This window comes from Coregonus lavaretus (assembly GCF_964263955.1).
Source record: "Coregonus lavaretus genome assembly, chromosome: 14".
Taxonomy (NCBI): domain Eukaryota; kingdom Metazoa; phylum Chordata; class Actinopteri; order Salmoniformes; family Salmonidae; genus Coregonus; species Coregonus lavaretus.
In genome coordinates this window covers 21,624,570-21,640,893 of record NC_140001.1, presented here as the reverse complement: position 1 = coordinate 21,640,893, position 16,324 = coordinate 21,624,570, and the positions used below count along the sequence as shown (strand labels likewise).

Here is a 16,324-nt window from a genome sequence, read left to right as displayed (position 1 = left end):
ATGAAAATTACAGGCCTCTCTCATCTTTTTAAGTGGGAGAACTTGCACAACTGGTGGCTGACTAAATACTTTTTTTCCCCACTGTATATGATCACCAATTGAATAGCGTATTTTAATAAAGATTATTGTAAATTGAGGGGGGAAAAAGCATAAAGACTAGATATACAAACAACTATCTTGGATCTCATGAGAGAAAACCGAAGATACACTATATATGCGAAAGTATGTGGATACACCTTCAAAGTAGTGGATTCGGCTATTTCAGCCACACCCGTTGCTCACAAGTGTATAAAATCGAGCACACAGCCATTCAATCTCCATAGACAAACATTGGCAGAATGCCCTTACTGAAGAGCTCAGTGACTTTCAACGTGGCACCGTTATAGGATGCCACCTTTCCAACAAGTCAGTTCGTCAAATTTCTGCCCTGCTAGAGCTGCTCCGGTCAACTGTAAGTTGGAAGTGGAACCGTCTAGGCGCAACAACGGCTCAGTCGCGAAGCGGTAGGCCACACAAGCTCACAGAACGGGACCGCCGAGTGCTGAAGCGTGTAGCGCGTAAAAATCGTCTGTTCTCGGTTGCAACGCTCACTACCGAGTTCCAAACTGCCTCTGGAAGCAACGTCGTCACTGTTCAGCACTGTTCAGAACTGTTCGTCGGGAGCTTCATGAAATGGGTTTTCATGGCCGAGCAGGCACACACAAGCCTAAGATCACCATGCACAATGCCAAGTGTTGGCTGGAGTGGTGTAAAGCTCGCCGCCATTGGACTCTGGAGCAGTGGAAACGCGTTCACCATCTGGCAGTCTGACGGACAAATCTGGGTTTGGCGGATGGCAGGAGAACTCTACCTGCCCCAATGCATAGTGCCAACTCTAAAGTTTGGCGGAGGAGGAATAATGGTCTGAGGCTGTTTTTCATGGTTTGAGCTAGGCCCCTTAGCTCCAGTGAAGGGAAATCTTAACGCTACTGCATACATTTACATTCTAGACGATTCTGTGCTTCCAACTTTGTGGCTAAAGTTTTGGGAAGGCCCTTTCCTGTTTCAGCATGACAATGCCCCGTGCACAAAACGAGGTCCATACAGAAATGGTTTGTCGAGATTGGTGTGGAAGAACTTGACTGGCCTGCACAGAGCCCTGACCGCAACCCTATTGAACACCTTTGGGATGAATTGGAACGCCCACTGCGAGCCAGGCCTAATCGCCCAACATCAGTGACCGACCTCACTAATGCTCTTGTGGCTGAATTGAAGCAAGTCCCCGCAGAAATGTTCCAACATCTAGTGGAAAGCCTTTTCATTAGAGTGGCTGTAATAGCAGCAAAGGGGGGGACCAACTCCATGTTATTGCCCATGATTTTGGAATGAGATGTTCGACGAGCAGGTGTCCACATACTTTTGGTCATGTAGTGTATATTTAAAGCTGATCTAGTCTTAAAAAAAAGGAACTATCCCAGTCTAAATTGCAGTATAGATATAGTGCAGTGGAAACCAGCCGCCACAAGTGGGTGCTAGACTCTTATTATTGGATGTGGTTGTTGGGACAATGAGCTGCCTGGATAGCTTTGCCACACACTGCTTCTCTGATTTACCTGACTCACAGTAAACAGAGTACCATAAAACACACGAGGAGAAGGAATGCCAATCAAATTAGTGGTTAATGAGGGAGTTAAATGCATTGATCTGAGGACACGCCTTTCAGGTGTGCTTCATTTAAACATTTAACATTTTTGTCATTTAGCAGACGCTCTTATCCAGAGCGACTTACAGTTAGTGAGTGCATACATTATATATTTTTTTTAACTGGCCCCCCGTGGGAATCGAACCCACAACCCTGGCGTTGCAAACGCCATGCTCTACCAACATCCCTGCCGGCCATTCCCTCCCCTACCCTGGACGACGCTGGGTCTCCCAGTCGCGGCCGGCTACGACAGAGCCTGGATTCGAACCAGGATCTCTAGTGCCTTAGACCACTGCGCCACTCGGGAGGCCTTGCTTCATTGGCTGTCCAGCAATTATGAGTTAATGAACTATGAATCCCCAGGGGTTAATTGTGAACAATACCCAGCTAGCGCATTTGGTTCCTTGGAAGTTGTGCGAACAAAGCCATACGTTTCCTGACCAGTAAAACTGAACTTTTTTTTTTAACATTCTGAGAACAGAAGTGAAAATGTTGCTTGTTCTGGGAACGTTTATTTTTAGGTTGCAGGCAGGTTCTGAGAACGTTTTACTCTGGTTCCTTGAAAGTTTTTCAGGGGAGGTTTTATTAACACTCAGAACGGAAATGATAGGTTATTTTGAGGTTTTTGAACTTCCTTAACTTTCACTGAATTATTCAATAAGACTGCTAGCTTATTTTGCACAGATAGGACATATGGAAATTAATTTCCTTAAGCGTTAATCATGCAACCACATTATTTTTTTTGTGTGACATAGCATCGGTGACATTCAAACCTATAATCTTCTGTTCTCTTTCCATGGAATTAGTCCACTGCGCCACCAGGATGGAGCTAGCATGCCATGTTTTTTTTTTACAAATACAAGCTGTTCATTTTAGTCTATTCAAACCATAGAGATAGATAGAGGACTCATCTTTGTATCTGTGACAGCATGGGCAGCGCCATTGAGGCAATCTCCATTTTGAAGTAGTCCATTTTCTTCTTCACGATTGGCTTATCCCTCCTGATGACCCAGTTGGACATGACTCAAAACAGGGTCACCTGGAGGAATCAGACAATGAAGTTGAAGTCTCACCCAGTTGACTACATTAAAATGGTAGAAGCCCTCAATGGTGCTGCCTATGCTAATACAGCCTTTTGGCCAATAGAGGCCTCTATCATTCAATTAGTGGGCACGGCCAACACACCTGAACACACTTAACAAGATAGAGAATAGAGAGAGTTTTGTTGATGCTGAGAACGGAGTGTATATGTTTTTAAGTAACATTCGTAGAAAGTTCTCTGAACGTTACTAAAGTTTTCTTGTGGTTTTTATGGAACGTTTCTTAACGTTCTCTGAACAATTTGAGAACATGACTTTAAATAGAACCATGAGGAAACCTGTAGGAAACGTTATGCTGAAGTACTGAAATTGCCACAGAAGAACGTCGTTAACGTTCTTCGAACAATTTGAGAACCTGACTTTAAATCGAAACATGAGGAAACCTGTAGGAAACACTATGCTGAAGTACTTAAATTCCCACAGAAGAACGTTGTTTCTTAAAGTTCCCTGAACTATTCTTAAACCAGTTGGAGAATGTTCCTAGAATATTACCAACATTTTTAATACATGTAACCATGTTTGAACTTTTAGGAAACCTGTTAAAGTAATGAAATACCAAGAAATAATGTTTTTTGTAAAGTTCCTTAAATGTGCTGAGAATGTTCCAAAGCCATGCAGAAGTGGAGAATAGGATGGTACATTTTTGTGTGGAGCACTTTTGGATTATGCTAAAATAAAGACCGCTTGCTGTCAACATTGGTGAATAAATGGAGCTACTAGAGTGCGGCTTTTCTTTTTCTTTAGATGCACTTTTGGATTATAACAGAGCCATATATTTATGTCTAAACAGATGGCTCTGGGTTATACCAACTATTCTCATGTTATATGTTTGTCCCTCTGTTGTGCTGAGACTGGCTACAATTTCACCACTGACTGCCGTGTAGCTTTAGAGGAACAAATGAGAGTGGAGCCTTCAGTTCTAAAGTCTTGGTTGGGCCCAAACCCTAGTCACAGCTCCTGTGTGACATCTTAATCCTGTCTGGTGCTATTAGCTTCAGAGTGAGGGAGGAGGTGCTGATGGATTTGTGCTACTGAGGAGACCATGTGGCTCTGAGGCATACACCCAAACCCTTCTACGTGCCCTCTGCCAAACGAGAGAGGCAGAGCTGCTGTTATTTTAGTATCACTTGGGTATTAATAGGATGGATTCATGGGACGGAATAATGCTTGAGTTATAGATGCTAAATATTCAAACTTTGGAAACAACCATGATTGTTGAAGTGTTGACTGTAATGGATATGAGTATTTCTGGGGAAAGTTCTGCCTTTTTACTTTCAAGTCTATGAGTATCTCATTTTCATTTTTCCTCTCCTTCACTCACTTGTTTACTCCTTTAAAGTGTGAGGCAGAGCAGAACCTTCAACAGTTAAGGAGTTGTGCCATATTTAATGTGACCTTTTCCTTGGCGCTCTATGTCTGGGGAACTTCCTTTTTCCTGTGCTGCTGCTGGATAAATGATATTCCTTTCCGTTGTGGTGAACACAAAATTAAAATAATGGCCTGTCTTTAATAATGGAAAAATAATGGCCTGCATTGTTTGTTCCTGGCCCTATCTTTAACTTTGGACAAGCCATGGGAATTCTTCTGTGAATTTAAGTCAGGTTGTCAATACTGCAGCTTTGTGTTCCAGGCTTTTAGGCTCTTTTAATCTGCTGAAAATAAAATACTGAGAATACAAGAGGCCATAGTGCAATTTGTGTTTTGGGATTTTGTTTTTTATTCAATTAAGGTATACATTTGTCTTTTTAAATTATTTTCTCTTGTCCAAAACAAAAAAGATAATTGACACAGGAAATATACAAAAATATAAAGAGAAGTGCCTCAATGCCACATATACAACAGGAAAGTATTTTACAATAACAAAATCAATCGTTAGCTAACACTAACTTTATTAATAAGAAAAACAACCAAACACAGACCCCTAGACTTTCATCACCTCAAACGTAGCAATAATGATTTCTCACATACCTTTTGCACATCACAGAAACCCACAACAATCTTTCCAGTGAACTGTCTTTCTGTGCAAGCCACTGTAATACCTACGGTTCAAACCCTCAGTATTGTAAGTATTCAGAACATCTTAACCCTCAAGAAACCCTCCAAAAACCGCTGATAAAACTACACAGCCTCTCTTCACTTTCTCTCCTTACTTTCTTCTGTCCATATTCTTTTGTGTATAAAACACACCTTTCTTTGTACATTTTCAACACCTACATTAACTGCAGTTTTCATTACAAAAATAGCTCAATATGTCAATTAAAAGTAGGGAATACACATATTCAATGAAATAGAGTAGAGATCTAAAGAAACACTGAGGTAAGTTATCTGAATTCATAATACACAGTTCAATATTTACCAGGTTCCACAATCCATATCCATATGTATATAATGTATATTACATCTGTATTATTTTCCTATAACAACACCTGACAGCAGTATATAAATCCAAGCCACCCATTTCACTATCCTGTATATTACAACAGTGTGCTGGAGAGAGTATATGTTGGGATTTTTATGGTTGTATTTACCAGTCTGCCAAACAACCAGAACATCAGAGGCTAGAGCTGGCTATGTCTAAAAACAGACAGAAATGTTCCTCAGCTTTGCCCAGCTAGTGACAGTATTAACTGGCTAGCTCTGCTCTCCCTCCTCCTCTCTGGATCCAAGGTTGGCATTTGCAACTGGCAGGTTGGCTTGTAGTTATGGCAGCGACAAAAAGCATCTCCTTCACCAGAGGCATTCTATAACAGAAACCTTGACTGTCTGTCTGCCTGCTGTTCAAGGTGCCTGCTAAGACTCTGTTTCTGATTTGTTGTAGAAAATGGTGTGGAGAATGTGATATTTTCCTTTAAAAGACCTTTGTCTATCAGACAAAAAAGGCAGATTCTAGAGTTTATATCGTGAAGATGTGGTTTGGTGTCAAAGCAAGACAGCAGAGCTGCAGAGAGGAGTTTGACATCACTGGAGACTACAATAATGTACTCATGACACCCTCAAGATGTGGTGCAATGAGAAAGATGTGATTTAGATCTAATGCAGGAGTCCTTTCTGACAGTTTGATGAGGTTGTGACAAAGACATGACTCACTACTAGGGTGAAACCTCCTTTGTTACAAAATCTTTGGTCCATTCTTTCAAATACTAAGTATTGCATTTCTGTTTCCCCCTCTTTTCAGAATACCCACATCATTTACACAAAGGCCGCTTTTCATGAGTGTGTCTGTGTATTCTTAAATTTTCCCTTTTGAGCATTCATGAATATGTCATTTCTATAATGCATATTGACAGTCCAACAAGATGTGTAACATGCTACCATCAACCCTTAATTAGTCATGCTCAGCTATCAGAGGTGTTCCTGGAGATGAGAGGAGGCTACAGACTGGCAGCGCTCAACTCAATAAGACAAATAATGAACCATGAAGTACTGCTCTTTAAAGGCCTATGAGATTTGCTGTACTTCCCCTACAGTACCCCTCCTACATTATGCAATATGACCACGCTCTGTGTGTCAGTCTGTCAGTCTTCCTGTGTGTCCACCCGTCTGTCCGCCTCTGTGTGTGTGTGTGTCCATAACAGTAGGATTCGCCAGGCAGGTCTGGGATCAGGTTTAGAGGTCCTCTGTGTAGATGATGCAGGGGCTGCTATCCTCACTGGACTCCAGCTGGACAGTGGAGACAAACCAGCGGCGGGAGCCCGTAGCGTTGTAATTGAGCGTGGTGCGGTAAGTGTTCTTGGCGTGTTTGGGGTACACTATGGTGGTGCTCTGGTAGTGCAGGGGCCTCTGGCGCGGCTCTAGGTACACCTGGGACTTGTAACTCCTCCAGGTGCAGTTCTGCACGGCAACGACCGTCTCGCTGTAGGACGTCACTGTTGGAACGGGAGCGCAGTACACCTGGTCCCGGTAGTGCTTGTCTGAGTCATACTTCACCTCAGAGTTACACCTGGGGAGTAGAACCAAAGACATGGGATTAAGTACTGAAGTACCAAAGTACTTTGAAGAGCTATTGTGTTATTGACTGTATGTTTTGTTTTATCCCATGTGTAACTCTGTGTTGTTGTTGTTTTTATCGCACTGCTTTGCTTTATCTTGGCCAGGTCGCAATTGTAAATGAGAACTTGTTCTCAACTGGCCTACCTGGTTAAATAAAGGTGAAATTAAATAAAAAAACATTAAGTCATAGATTCTGCAGTAAATGGTATATAGCTGATCACTAGATGGCACTATTAAGTAGGGCTGGCACAATTACTGTATAACCTTGTAACCGACAGTTATGGATGAAGACCATCATTATTATTATTATTATTATTTATTTTTTTGGGGGGGGGGCAGCTGACTAAAGACCAGATGGCCGGGCATCCGTGAGGCAATTTGACTGTTAAAAACTCATAGGTACACTCGCAATGGTTGCCTGGTATTGTGATGCAATAATTTCCATGGTAATGTAGAATGTTCATTCAAATTATGTTAACTGATGTGGCTCATGCAATGGAATGTTTTTTTTGTAATGTCAGTTGAGTTGAATCAGCAAATCTGGGTACACTTCATTATTTTACTTCCTGCTTTGCAATGGTCGCCAGTCCACCCATTATACCATCATTGACTTGAATGGGGACGCCCATTCTATTCAATCTATTTCTATGGCAGCACATGCAGTCAGGAGCGGAGGAGAAAATGTGCATCAAAATTTATGTATATATATATATATATATATATATATATATATATATATATACTACCGTTCAAACCTTTGGGGTCACTTAGAAATGTCCTTGTTTTCGAAAGAAAAGAAAAAAAATGTTGACTATTAAAATAACAAAATTGATCAGAAATACAGTGTAGACATTGTTAATGTTGTAAATGGCTATTGTAGCTGGAAACGGCTGATTTTTTAATGGAATATCTACATAGGCGTAGAGAGGCCCATTATCAGCAACCATCAGTCCTGTGTTCCAATGGCACGTTGTGTTTGCTAATCCAAGTTTATCATTTTAAAAGGCTAATTGATCATTAGAAAACACTTTTGCAATTATGTTAGCACAGCTGAAAACTGTTGTGCTGATTAAAGAAGCAATAAAACTGGCCTTCTTGAGACTAGTTGAGTATCTGGAGCGTCGGCAATTGTGGGTTCGATTACAGGCTCAAAATGGCCAGAAACAAATAACTTTCTTCTGAAACTCGTCAGTTTATTCTTGTTCTGAGAAATGAAAGCTATTCCATGCGAGAAATTGCCAAGAAATTGAAGATCTCGTACAACGCTGTGTACTACTCCCTGTGTATGTCAACAGTGAAGAGGTGACTCTGGGACGCTGACCTTCTAGGCAGAGTTACAAAGAAAAAGCCATACCTCAGACTGCCCATCTTAATCTTTTCTTTTTATTGGCCAGTCTGAGATATGGCTTTTTCTTTGCAACTCTGCCTAGAAGGTCAGCATCCCGGAGTCGCCTCTTCACTGTTGACGTTGAGACTGGTGTTTTGCGGGTGCTATTTAATGAAGCTGCCAGTTGAGGACCTGTGAGACGTCTGTTTCTCAAACTAGACACTCTAATGTATTTGTCCTCTTGCTCAGTTGTGCACCAGGGCCTCCCACTCCTCTTTCTATTCTGGTTAGAGCCAGTTTGCGCTGTTCTGTGAAGGGAGTAGTACACACAATTTCTTGCATGGAATAGCCTTAATTTCTCAGAACAAGAATAGCCTGACGAGTTTCAGAAGAAAGTTATTTGTTTCTGGCCATTTTGAGCCTGTAATCAAACCCACAATTGCTGATGCTCCAGATACTCAACTAGTCTCAAGAAGGCCAGTTTTATTGCTTCTTTAATCAGCACAACAGTTTTCAGCTGTGCTAACATAATTGCAAAAGGGTTTTCTAATTATCAATTAGCCTTTTAAAATCATAAACTTGGATTAGCAAACACAACGTGCCATTGGAACACAGGACTGATGGTTGCTGATAATGGGCCTCTGTACGCCTATGTAGATATTCCATTAAAAATCTGCCGTTTCCAGCTACAATAGCCATTTACAACATTAACAATATCTACACTGTATTTCTGATCAATTTGATGTTATTTTAGTGGACAAAAAAAATGCTTTTCTTTCGAAAACAAGGACATTTCTAAGTGACCCCAAACCTTTGAACGGTAGTGTATATATATATATATATATTTTTTTTTTAAAGAAATGCTATTCGAACGGTTATTACGGTGAACGCGGTCATTTGGCTGGCCAATTACCGTCATCCAAAATTCCATGACCGTCACAGCCCTACTATTAATAGCAAGTCATTCTGTATGTAGTTTGGTGAAGGGTCACTCACTTGATCTCTGTTTCAGGTTTTGGGATGACCTCGATGCTCTCCCCAAAGAACACAGGGTACATGCGTGCCCTCGGGTCCGTCCCCGTTGAGTTCAGGAGAAGGTACGGCAGCTAGGGGAGGATATAGGTATGAGGTTAGGGAGGCCATTCTTATAAATCCATCACTTTACCCCCTGTTAATGTGTAAAAACGAACCTACTGGTGGTGAGGGGAAGTGAGCTGGCAGATGAGGGAAGTGGGCTGGCAGAATCCATTCTACAGGCAAGAGTAGACTGTCCTGCGAGATCCCACTATTAGCAGCCCAGTTGTATGCTTCTGAAAGAACTTCCAAAGCCAGCCATCCTGTCTGCCTGTTGTGTAGCTGAGAGGGCTAGTTGAGAGCATTCCTCCACCTCTGTGTCTCCTGGACCTGGGCAATGTCACTGCTTCAACTGCTCAAGCCATTAGAACCGCTCTGCTCCCTCCACTAAATCAACCCCACAGAGCGCCTACAGTCCAGACACACACACCAGCCCAGCCAACAGCACACATGGCTGTCCAGGACAGGAGAGAGGCTACTGTCTGTCTGTCTGTCTCTGTCTGTCTGTCTGCACTACACAACAAACCCTGTCCCAGAGAGGTCACATACATGTTAAGGTTCATTTTATTTCATTTGACTGTAAATGGATGAAGCCTTGTAGTCAGTGTTGTCAACCTCATGGCACTGTATGTATCTCATCAGAGTATGTCTCACATACGGTACAGTATAGCACAGTATGACAAACTGGTTAGACCATGTCATCAGAGAGTGAAATACCCTCTAGTAGGTGTCAGTGTTAGATCTTTCCTATGCTCCAGACTTGGTTCACCTGTTACACCCAGCATTCTGACTGAGAAAGACCTTATGAGAAGGCCTCTCCATAGGGACTTTGCTGTCCTGTCCCACCATCTGCCTAGAGACCAATAAAGTCATAGGCACAAACCCATACACTGTAACTACCGCTTCTGGAACCAATTAGCAAATTCTAAATCCTTTGCCAAGTCTATACAGTGCTGCTGTCTTAGCCCATAGGCATGCACGGATGTCATCCAGTCAACATGACATCTAGTCATAATGCCATCCAGACAATACACGTTTTGTTGTGAGTCCAAGACGTCCAACTAACACTTTTATGTGTAATTACAGGATCTCCCCAAACACGAACTTCCTGAATCAACTATATCATTCTGCTCCCACCATCTCTCTTTCTCTCCCTCTCTTTCTCTCTCTGTCATTACAAAGGGTAGATCGAGCAAAGTTGTCACGTTAAGGTTTGGCTGCACATGTCTCTCCAACATCATAGCTCTTGGGACAGGTCAGAACAGGCCAAGGGAACAGCAGAGGTGCCACCCAAATCACTGTGCAGCACACAGCTCTCGTCTTACCCAAACCCCCAAATCGGCACCCAACAAAACCTCACTCTGTGGGCTGTACTGTACCCCAGCTTGCAACTTCAGCTCTGCTGAGTATATCACTCTCACTCAGATGAGAGCTAGTGTAACCAATAACCATGCTACCCTCATTGCTGTTAATCCCTGTAAATGGACCATAATCTGCAAAGTCATTAATTTTCCACTGTGTGCTGCTGGCATCAACATATTAAAAGAGTGTGATTGGCATGTCTTCTGTGCTCTGGCAGAAGCAGCATCCTGGCTGTTTATCCAGAGGAATTAATGTGTTGGCAGCCTTTGAAAGTGTAAACACTTTTGAATGGTAGGTGGGCTCCAGGCTAGGGGCCCAGGACCACTCTTCACAAATTAAATGACAAGGGAAATTACATTTTCACCCAATGGGTTGCACTAAAGCATTCCCACAAATAGCACATTATCCGAACAGGTAGCCTAGCATATTTACTTCACACAAAGTCGCCATACATTGAAAGTACGCGCATAATTGACACTGCCGGACTGCACACAAGACCCGACTGCAGTTTAGAGTTCTCATTAGAACTGAAAATGTGATCCCGGTCCTACCCAAGCCCGGTGAACTGAAGCCCAGGCCTGGTCCGATTTCTAGAAAACAGTAGGCTATATTGATTTAAACTGGTGTTGTGAACAACGCAGCAGAGGTGGGCGGCAGTCGAGTAAGGAGACAAGGAAACAGCCATTGGGCCTAGAAAAAGCGCAGAGGAAAATTCACCTTAGTTATGATCAACTAATGTTACAAATATTGGAATAAAGTAGGCTAATGCAATTGAAGCCATGTATCAAATGCTTTCTTATACAAAAACTCCGAAAGTCATATCCAACCGTTATATTAATTTAAGGCAATAGTCGTGTGTGGTCACCTAGATGATAACTTCAGCACCGTTTTGATTGGGACAGCGCCATCGCGCTGCTTTGAGACATTTAAATTTTAGTCATTTACCAAACGGTATGAGAGTAGATATGGATATTTGTTTTTAGTTGGTCCCCGTTAAGATACCTTGATATTTAAACAATGTCCTCTCTTCATATCCCCGTTATTCGTGAGCTGATATGCTATCTGTATAATTATCGACTCGATTTAGCAAAATAGGAGATATTCTGTCATTCGTTAGAGGTTATCTAGCAAGCTTGGTCATTTGACTTTTGTTTGACTGCCGTTACAAAGTTTGTATGATTCGACAATGCTATAGCCTACTAGAGGTGCGCTCTATGCGTCCTGAGCGCGCTCTTTGTCCATATAGACTAGGCCTACTGCTGAAATGCGCTGAATTAATTTAGGAAAATGATAACGCTCGGAATTTATGAACGGCCTGTTTCGCAATTCACAACAATGTCATTGGCGATCAAACTTACTCTATCATTACTATCAGTTTCACTTGCTGTGAAATCTTTACATAGTGGCGCAGCCAAGCCGGCAATGTGGCGCAGTGACAATCTTATTTTGGGAGAAGCCTGGGATAGTAACCATATTTGGTTTTAAACGCTTTAAATGGGCACTTACGATTTTTGTGGTATTTCCCGGGACTCTCGGGATAAATATGAATTATTCCCGGTATTGAAATTTGGTAGATTTTCGGGAAAATGTTCATCCCTAATCTACAGTACCCAAGCAGCAGCACACATACGGAACTCATTCTCCCGGAAGCACATCTCTACCCACCTAGTCGACGTGGTGTGAAGCTAAGCATAAAGCTACATACAGTACAATACACACTCAAACAAAGAGCAACTCTCTCACACACTCGAGGTAGATCACGAGGAACTGGAGTAAGGAAAAAGTCATCATCATCACACAGTAAACTGCTGACTGAGTATAGTAGATGTCCTCAAACTCCAGCATCACTATCAATATCAACACTACAGTTGGAATAAGCACCTAATGACACAACACGAGTCTCCTTTCTGTCCTATACACTAATCCAGGGATAGTTATAGTGCTGACTGAGCTCCTTGACTGGGCCAGAACACTGACACATGAGAGGGACTCTCAGCCCCCCCCCCCCCCCTATAACAGTGTAATGAACAGTCTAATAACCAGAATATAAAGCAGGAGTTTTACTGTGATACAAATAAATGTATATCCAAGGGGATACAGTTGAACCTGCTCACCCCCTCCATTGACAACTTCCTTTCATCTGATATGCTGCTTGTCAAGTTTTCTGCAAGTGCATGCATGTGTTTATGCAAGTGCATGCATGTCTGCCTACTGCCAGTGCCAAGCATGCACATACTGTATATAAAAGAAAATAGCCCAAACTCCCACAAAAAAAGCTTTGCAAGCCTTTTCTAATGGAAGAGATATATTTTTTACATACATGCACAATCCCATTAAAGGTATTGGAACCACAAGCAGAATCAGCCCCTATCAAAGCTGCTGTTTTGAAGGGAAACCACAAAGCAGGGGAGCTCCACCAGTCCCCACATCCAGGGGATTAGTACCATATCTCTCCCTTTCAGGCCTCAACAAACCACTGTCACGCAACTCCCATCTACTGTATTGTACTGTCTGTGGAGTTGGCTGCTGGCTTCCCTCTAAAAGCACATAAAAATGCCATCTAGACCTGTAGGAACATGTTCCTTAGATTGTTAAATAAGGAGTGCCTTGGTAATTATTTCTAATTTAAATGACCTTTGTTCCTCAGTGGGATTACTACACTTCGCTCAAATCATAGCAAACGATTGATACAACTGTTATTATTTATAACTAACATTACATAAATTGCATTTCTTGATCAAATATTAATAAATCAATTGTGTGTCCTCTCCCAAGTGTGAGGCACTATTCACACTGTATCTATTTATTGGGGATTTCAAGCCGAAGCATGTGCCTATATGGGCTGTCTGGTTTCCAAGCTGGCATTGGCTGCAGTGAGAGGGTAAAGCCAGGTTATAGTGCAATATTCTGTATGAGCAGCAGCAGTGTGGTCGACTAGAGGGCATTAACCTGAGAGTTGTCAGTAATGGAGACCACAACAGACACAAGGAACTAATCAGATATAATCACAATCACACTCTGTTTTGTCCCCTCACCCATTTCCATTGCTACCACCACAAGGTTAAAGTGTTTACACATTGACCTAGAGTTCTGTTTGTTTCTATGGGTCACTTCAACCCTGGGCTGCCATTGAACTTTCAAACTATTCCATCATGAATGGGACAGACATAGAGAAATGTTTGACATCCGCTGTGACTCTCTTGTAACATTCCTCATTGACTCTTAAGTATTGTTAAATATTCACTCAAGAGGCAAGAAAATATCAAAACAATTGGAAATAACACAGGTTGATGCACATCCCTTTCATGGAACATTAACAGAAAGGGTGTTAATGGACACTGCTTCTCTTGGGGTTTCTGCAGTGAAAAGTTAATTATTACAAATTACAAAATCACCACAAACAATTGAATCCATTTTAACACAGAAATGAGACAAAGCTAGATCATTGGTTCTATTTCATCCAGTCCTATAGGCTACAAGGGTTATAACACATGTCCTAGATGTCTGATCTGAGGGAAGGCCTATCAATAATTTATCCATGAACATGAACAACTTGTTTATTATTGTTTGAGATTCATGATCCTGAATCAAACAATCATCAAGACATGTCAGAATCCATTGAACTATTTGATTTCTAAAGATAATACTGAATCAGAAAATGTCTAGGCCTATGCGCTGCACCAGTGAAATTCCAACAGTAAGAGGAATACCAGATGTTAAGGAGTAAGCAATATGCAAGTTCAAGTATCTGTCCACAACAAAACAGTTTACATACTACCATGACGGACACATGGTTTAACAATAAAGTCAATCGGAGGGTAGATAGATGCAATTCCTTCTTGTCTTGCTCATACAATTTCAGTTTTTTTTTTTTTTTTTCTGAATAGCGCACTGGTTGCGCACAATGCGCAGAGCCAGCGGCACTTGTAAGCTATCAAACACTTTATCAACTGTTGCTTACCAGTTTGCCTTCTTTGCTCTCGTTTTTATAGTATCCATGGTTCTCGACTGGCGTCGTACAACTCCCGGAGCGCGACTCGAGCAGACCCGGGGACAGCGAATAGAAGGGCGGACTTGGACTCGGAGGGAGTCCCGAATCCGGACTGTCAAGCAGTCCCTCCCGATTCTTTCCTTTCAGACTATCATCCATAGCTTGTAAATGTAGGTGCCCCACCATTTCTGGGAGAGCTCAAAACAAAAACCAGGCAAAGTCACTTAAGGCGATGACGAGCCAACCAATTTTCTTGAATGACTGCAACCCAAAATGCACACATATCCCGTCATTCGGAGATGGGCAATCCCTGGTCAAATTCTTCATTCAAAGGAGATTTCTCAAATAACAAATAACAAAATAATATTAGAATATTGTCATTACATTATAAAACCATAACTTTAATTTGTCACACATTAATCGTGTATTTCTGTGCCTGTAGGCTATACCCTAATCCACAAACCTTTGATTTGTTATTATAGCCTAACAGTTTCATCTGCATCAGACGGTCGGTAAACAGTATTTCATCCCAAACAAATACTCTCAAATAATAAATAATTGACAAGCAAGAAACTAAAGGCAAACTCCAGAAACTCCCTGACAACTAACCAAAAATTATATTGTCGCTCTATCGTCCATTTTCGATTCAAATACGTTCCAGAAAGCAATGGAAGTCATATAAAACAATATGATTTTATCCCACTGTAACGCAGCAGTCTATCTGGCAGCTCAACGCCGAATGTCTGCTCTGCGCTGAACTGAACAGCCGGATCTCGGAGAGGTCCCTCTTCAATGTGCCTGCCAGCTTTTTTGCACCTGGAACCAATCCAGCCATGATGATCTGGATCAGTTCCAGACACAGTCGACAGGGCGAGCACCTCCTCACTGCTCCTCCCGGGCTAGCTGGGGCTGTCTGACTGATACTACACTATTATAATCCTGTATTAAAAACTGGGTGGTTCAAGCCCTGAATGCTGATTGGCTGACAGCCGTGGTATATCAGACAGGTATACCACAGGTATGACAAAACATTTATTTTTACTGCTCTAATTACATTGGTAACCAGTTTATAATAGCAATAAGGCACCTCGGGGGTTTGTGGTATATGGCCAATATACCACGGCTAAGGGTATATAATATATCCAGGCACTCCGCGTTGCGTTGTGTTTAAGAATATCCCTTAGCCGTGGTATATTGGCCATTTACCACACCCCCTCGTGCCTTATTGCTTAATTATAATACTGTCATAACTCAGTAAGTCAGGGAAAGTGGGAATATTTTGAGGGTAGCTATACAATAGAGAGATAATGTATTGAATGAATAGCATATATGCTACAATAAGCCATGGAATTTACTACAAAAAATAATTGATATTTTGATTTGGCTCAAATCAATTGTGTTATGTTTACTTCATGCTTTTAAAATGTATAATGAACTGTCATTTAAAACTCTTGTGACAATATAATAATGTAAACTGAGTGTACAAAACATTATGAACTCTTTCCATGACGTAGGCTGACCAGGTGAATCCAGGTGAAAGCTATGATCCCTTATTGATGTCATTTGTTAAATCAACTTCAATCAGTGTAGATGAAGGGGAGGAGACAGGTTAAAGAAGGATTTTTAAGCCTTGAGACAATTGAGACATGGATTGTGTATGTGTGCCTTTCAGAGGGTGAATGAGCAAGACAAAATATGTGCTTTGAACAGGGTATGGTAGTATGTGCAAGGTGCACTGTTTTGTGTCAAGAACTGCAACGCTGCTGGGTTATTCATGCTCAACAGTTTCCCGTGTGTAT

At 41.8% G+C, this 16,324-nt stretch overlaps 1 protein-coding gene across 4 annotated transcripts; it reads right to left on the bottom strand.

Moving 5' to 3' along the window:
* Positions 1-4,794: 4,794 nt before the first annotated feature.
* On the bottom strand, positions 4,795-15,440 carry rflna (refilin A). 4 transcript variants are annotated; one of them, XM_084177102.1, is made up of 4 exons: positions 14,989-15,440; positions 14,496-14,722; positions 9,095-9,204; positions 4,795-6,721 (listed from the first exon to the last, which is right to left on the bottom strand). In XM_084177102.1, exons 2-4 carry the CDS (start codon positions 14,709-14,711, stop codon positions 6,388-6,390), a joined length of 660 nt encoding a protein of 219 aa, XP_084033228.1. In that variant the 5' UTR covers positions 14,712-14,722; positions 14,989-15,440; the 3' UTR covers positions 4,795-6,387. The 4 variants fall into 4 exon arrangements, with proteins under 4 accessions (XP_084033228.1, XP_084033229.1, XP_084033227.1 ...); XM_084177103.1 differs by having other exon boundaries at positions 15,135-15,430; XM_084177101.1 differs by having other exon boundaries at positions 14,496-14,865; positions 14,989-15,285.
* Positions 15,441-16,324: the final 884 nt, after the last annotated feature.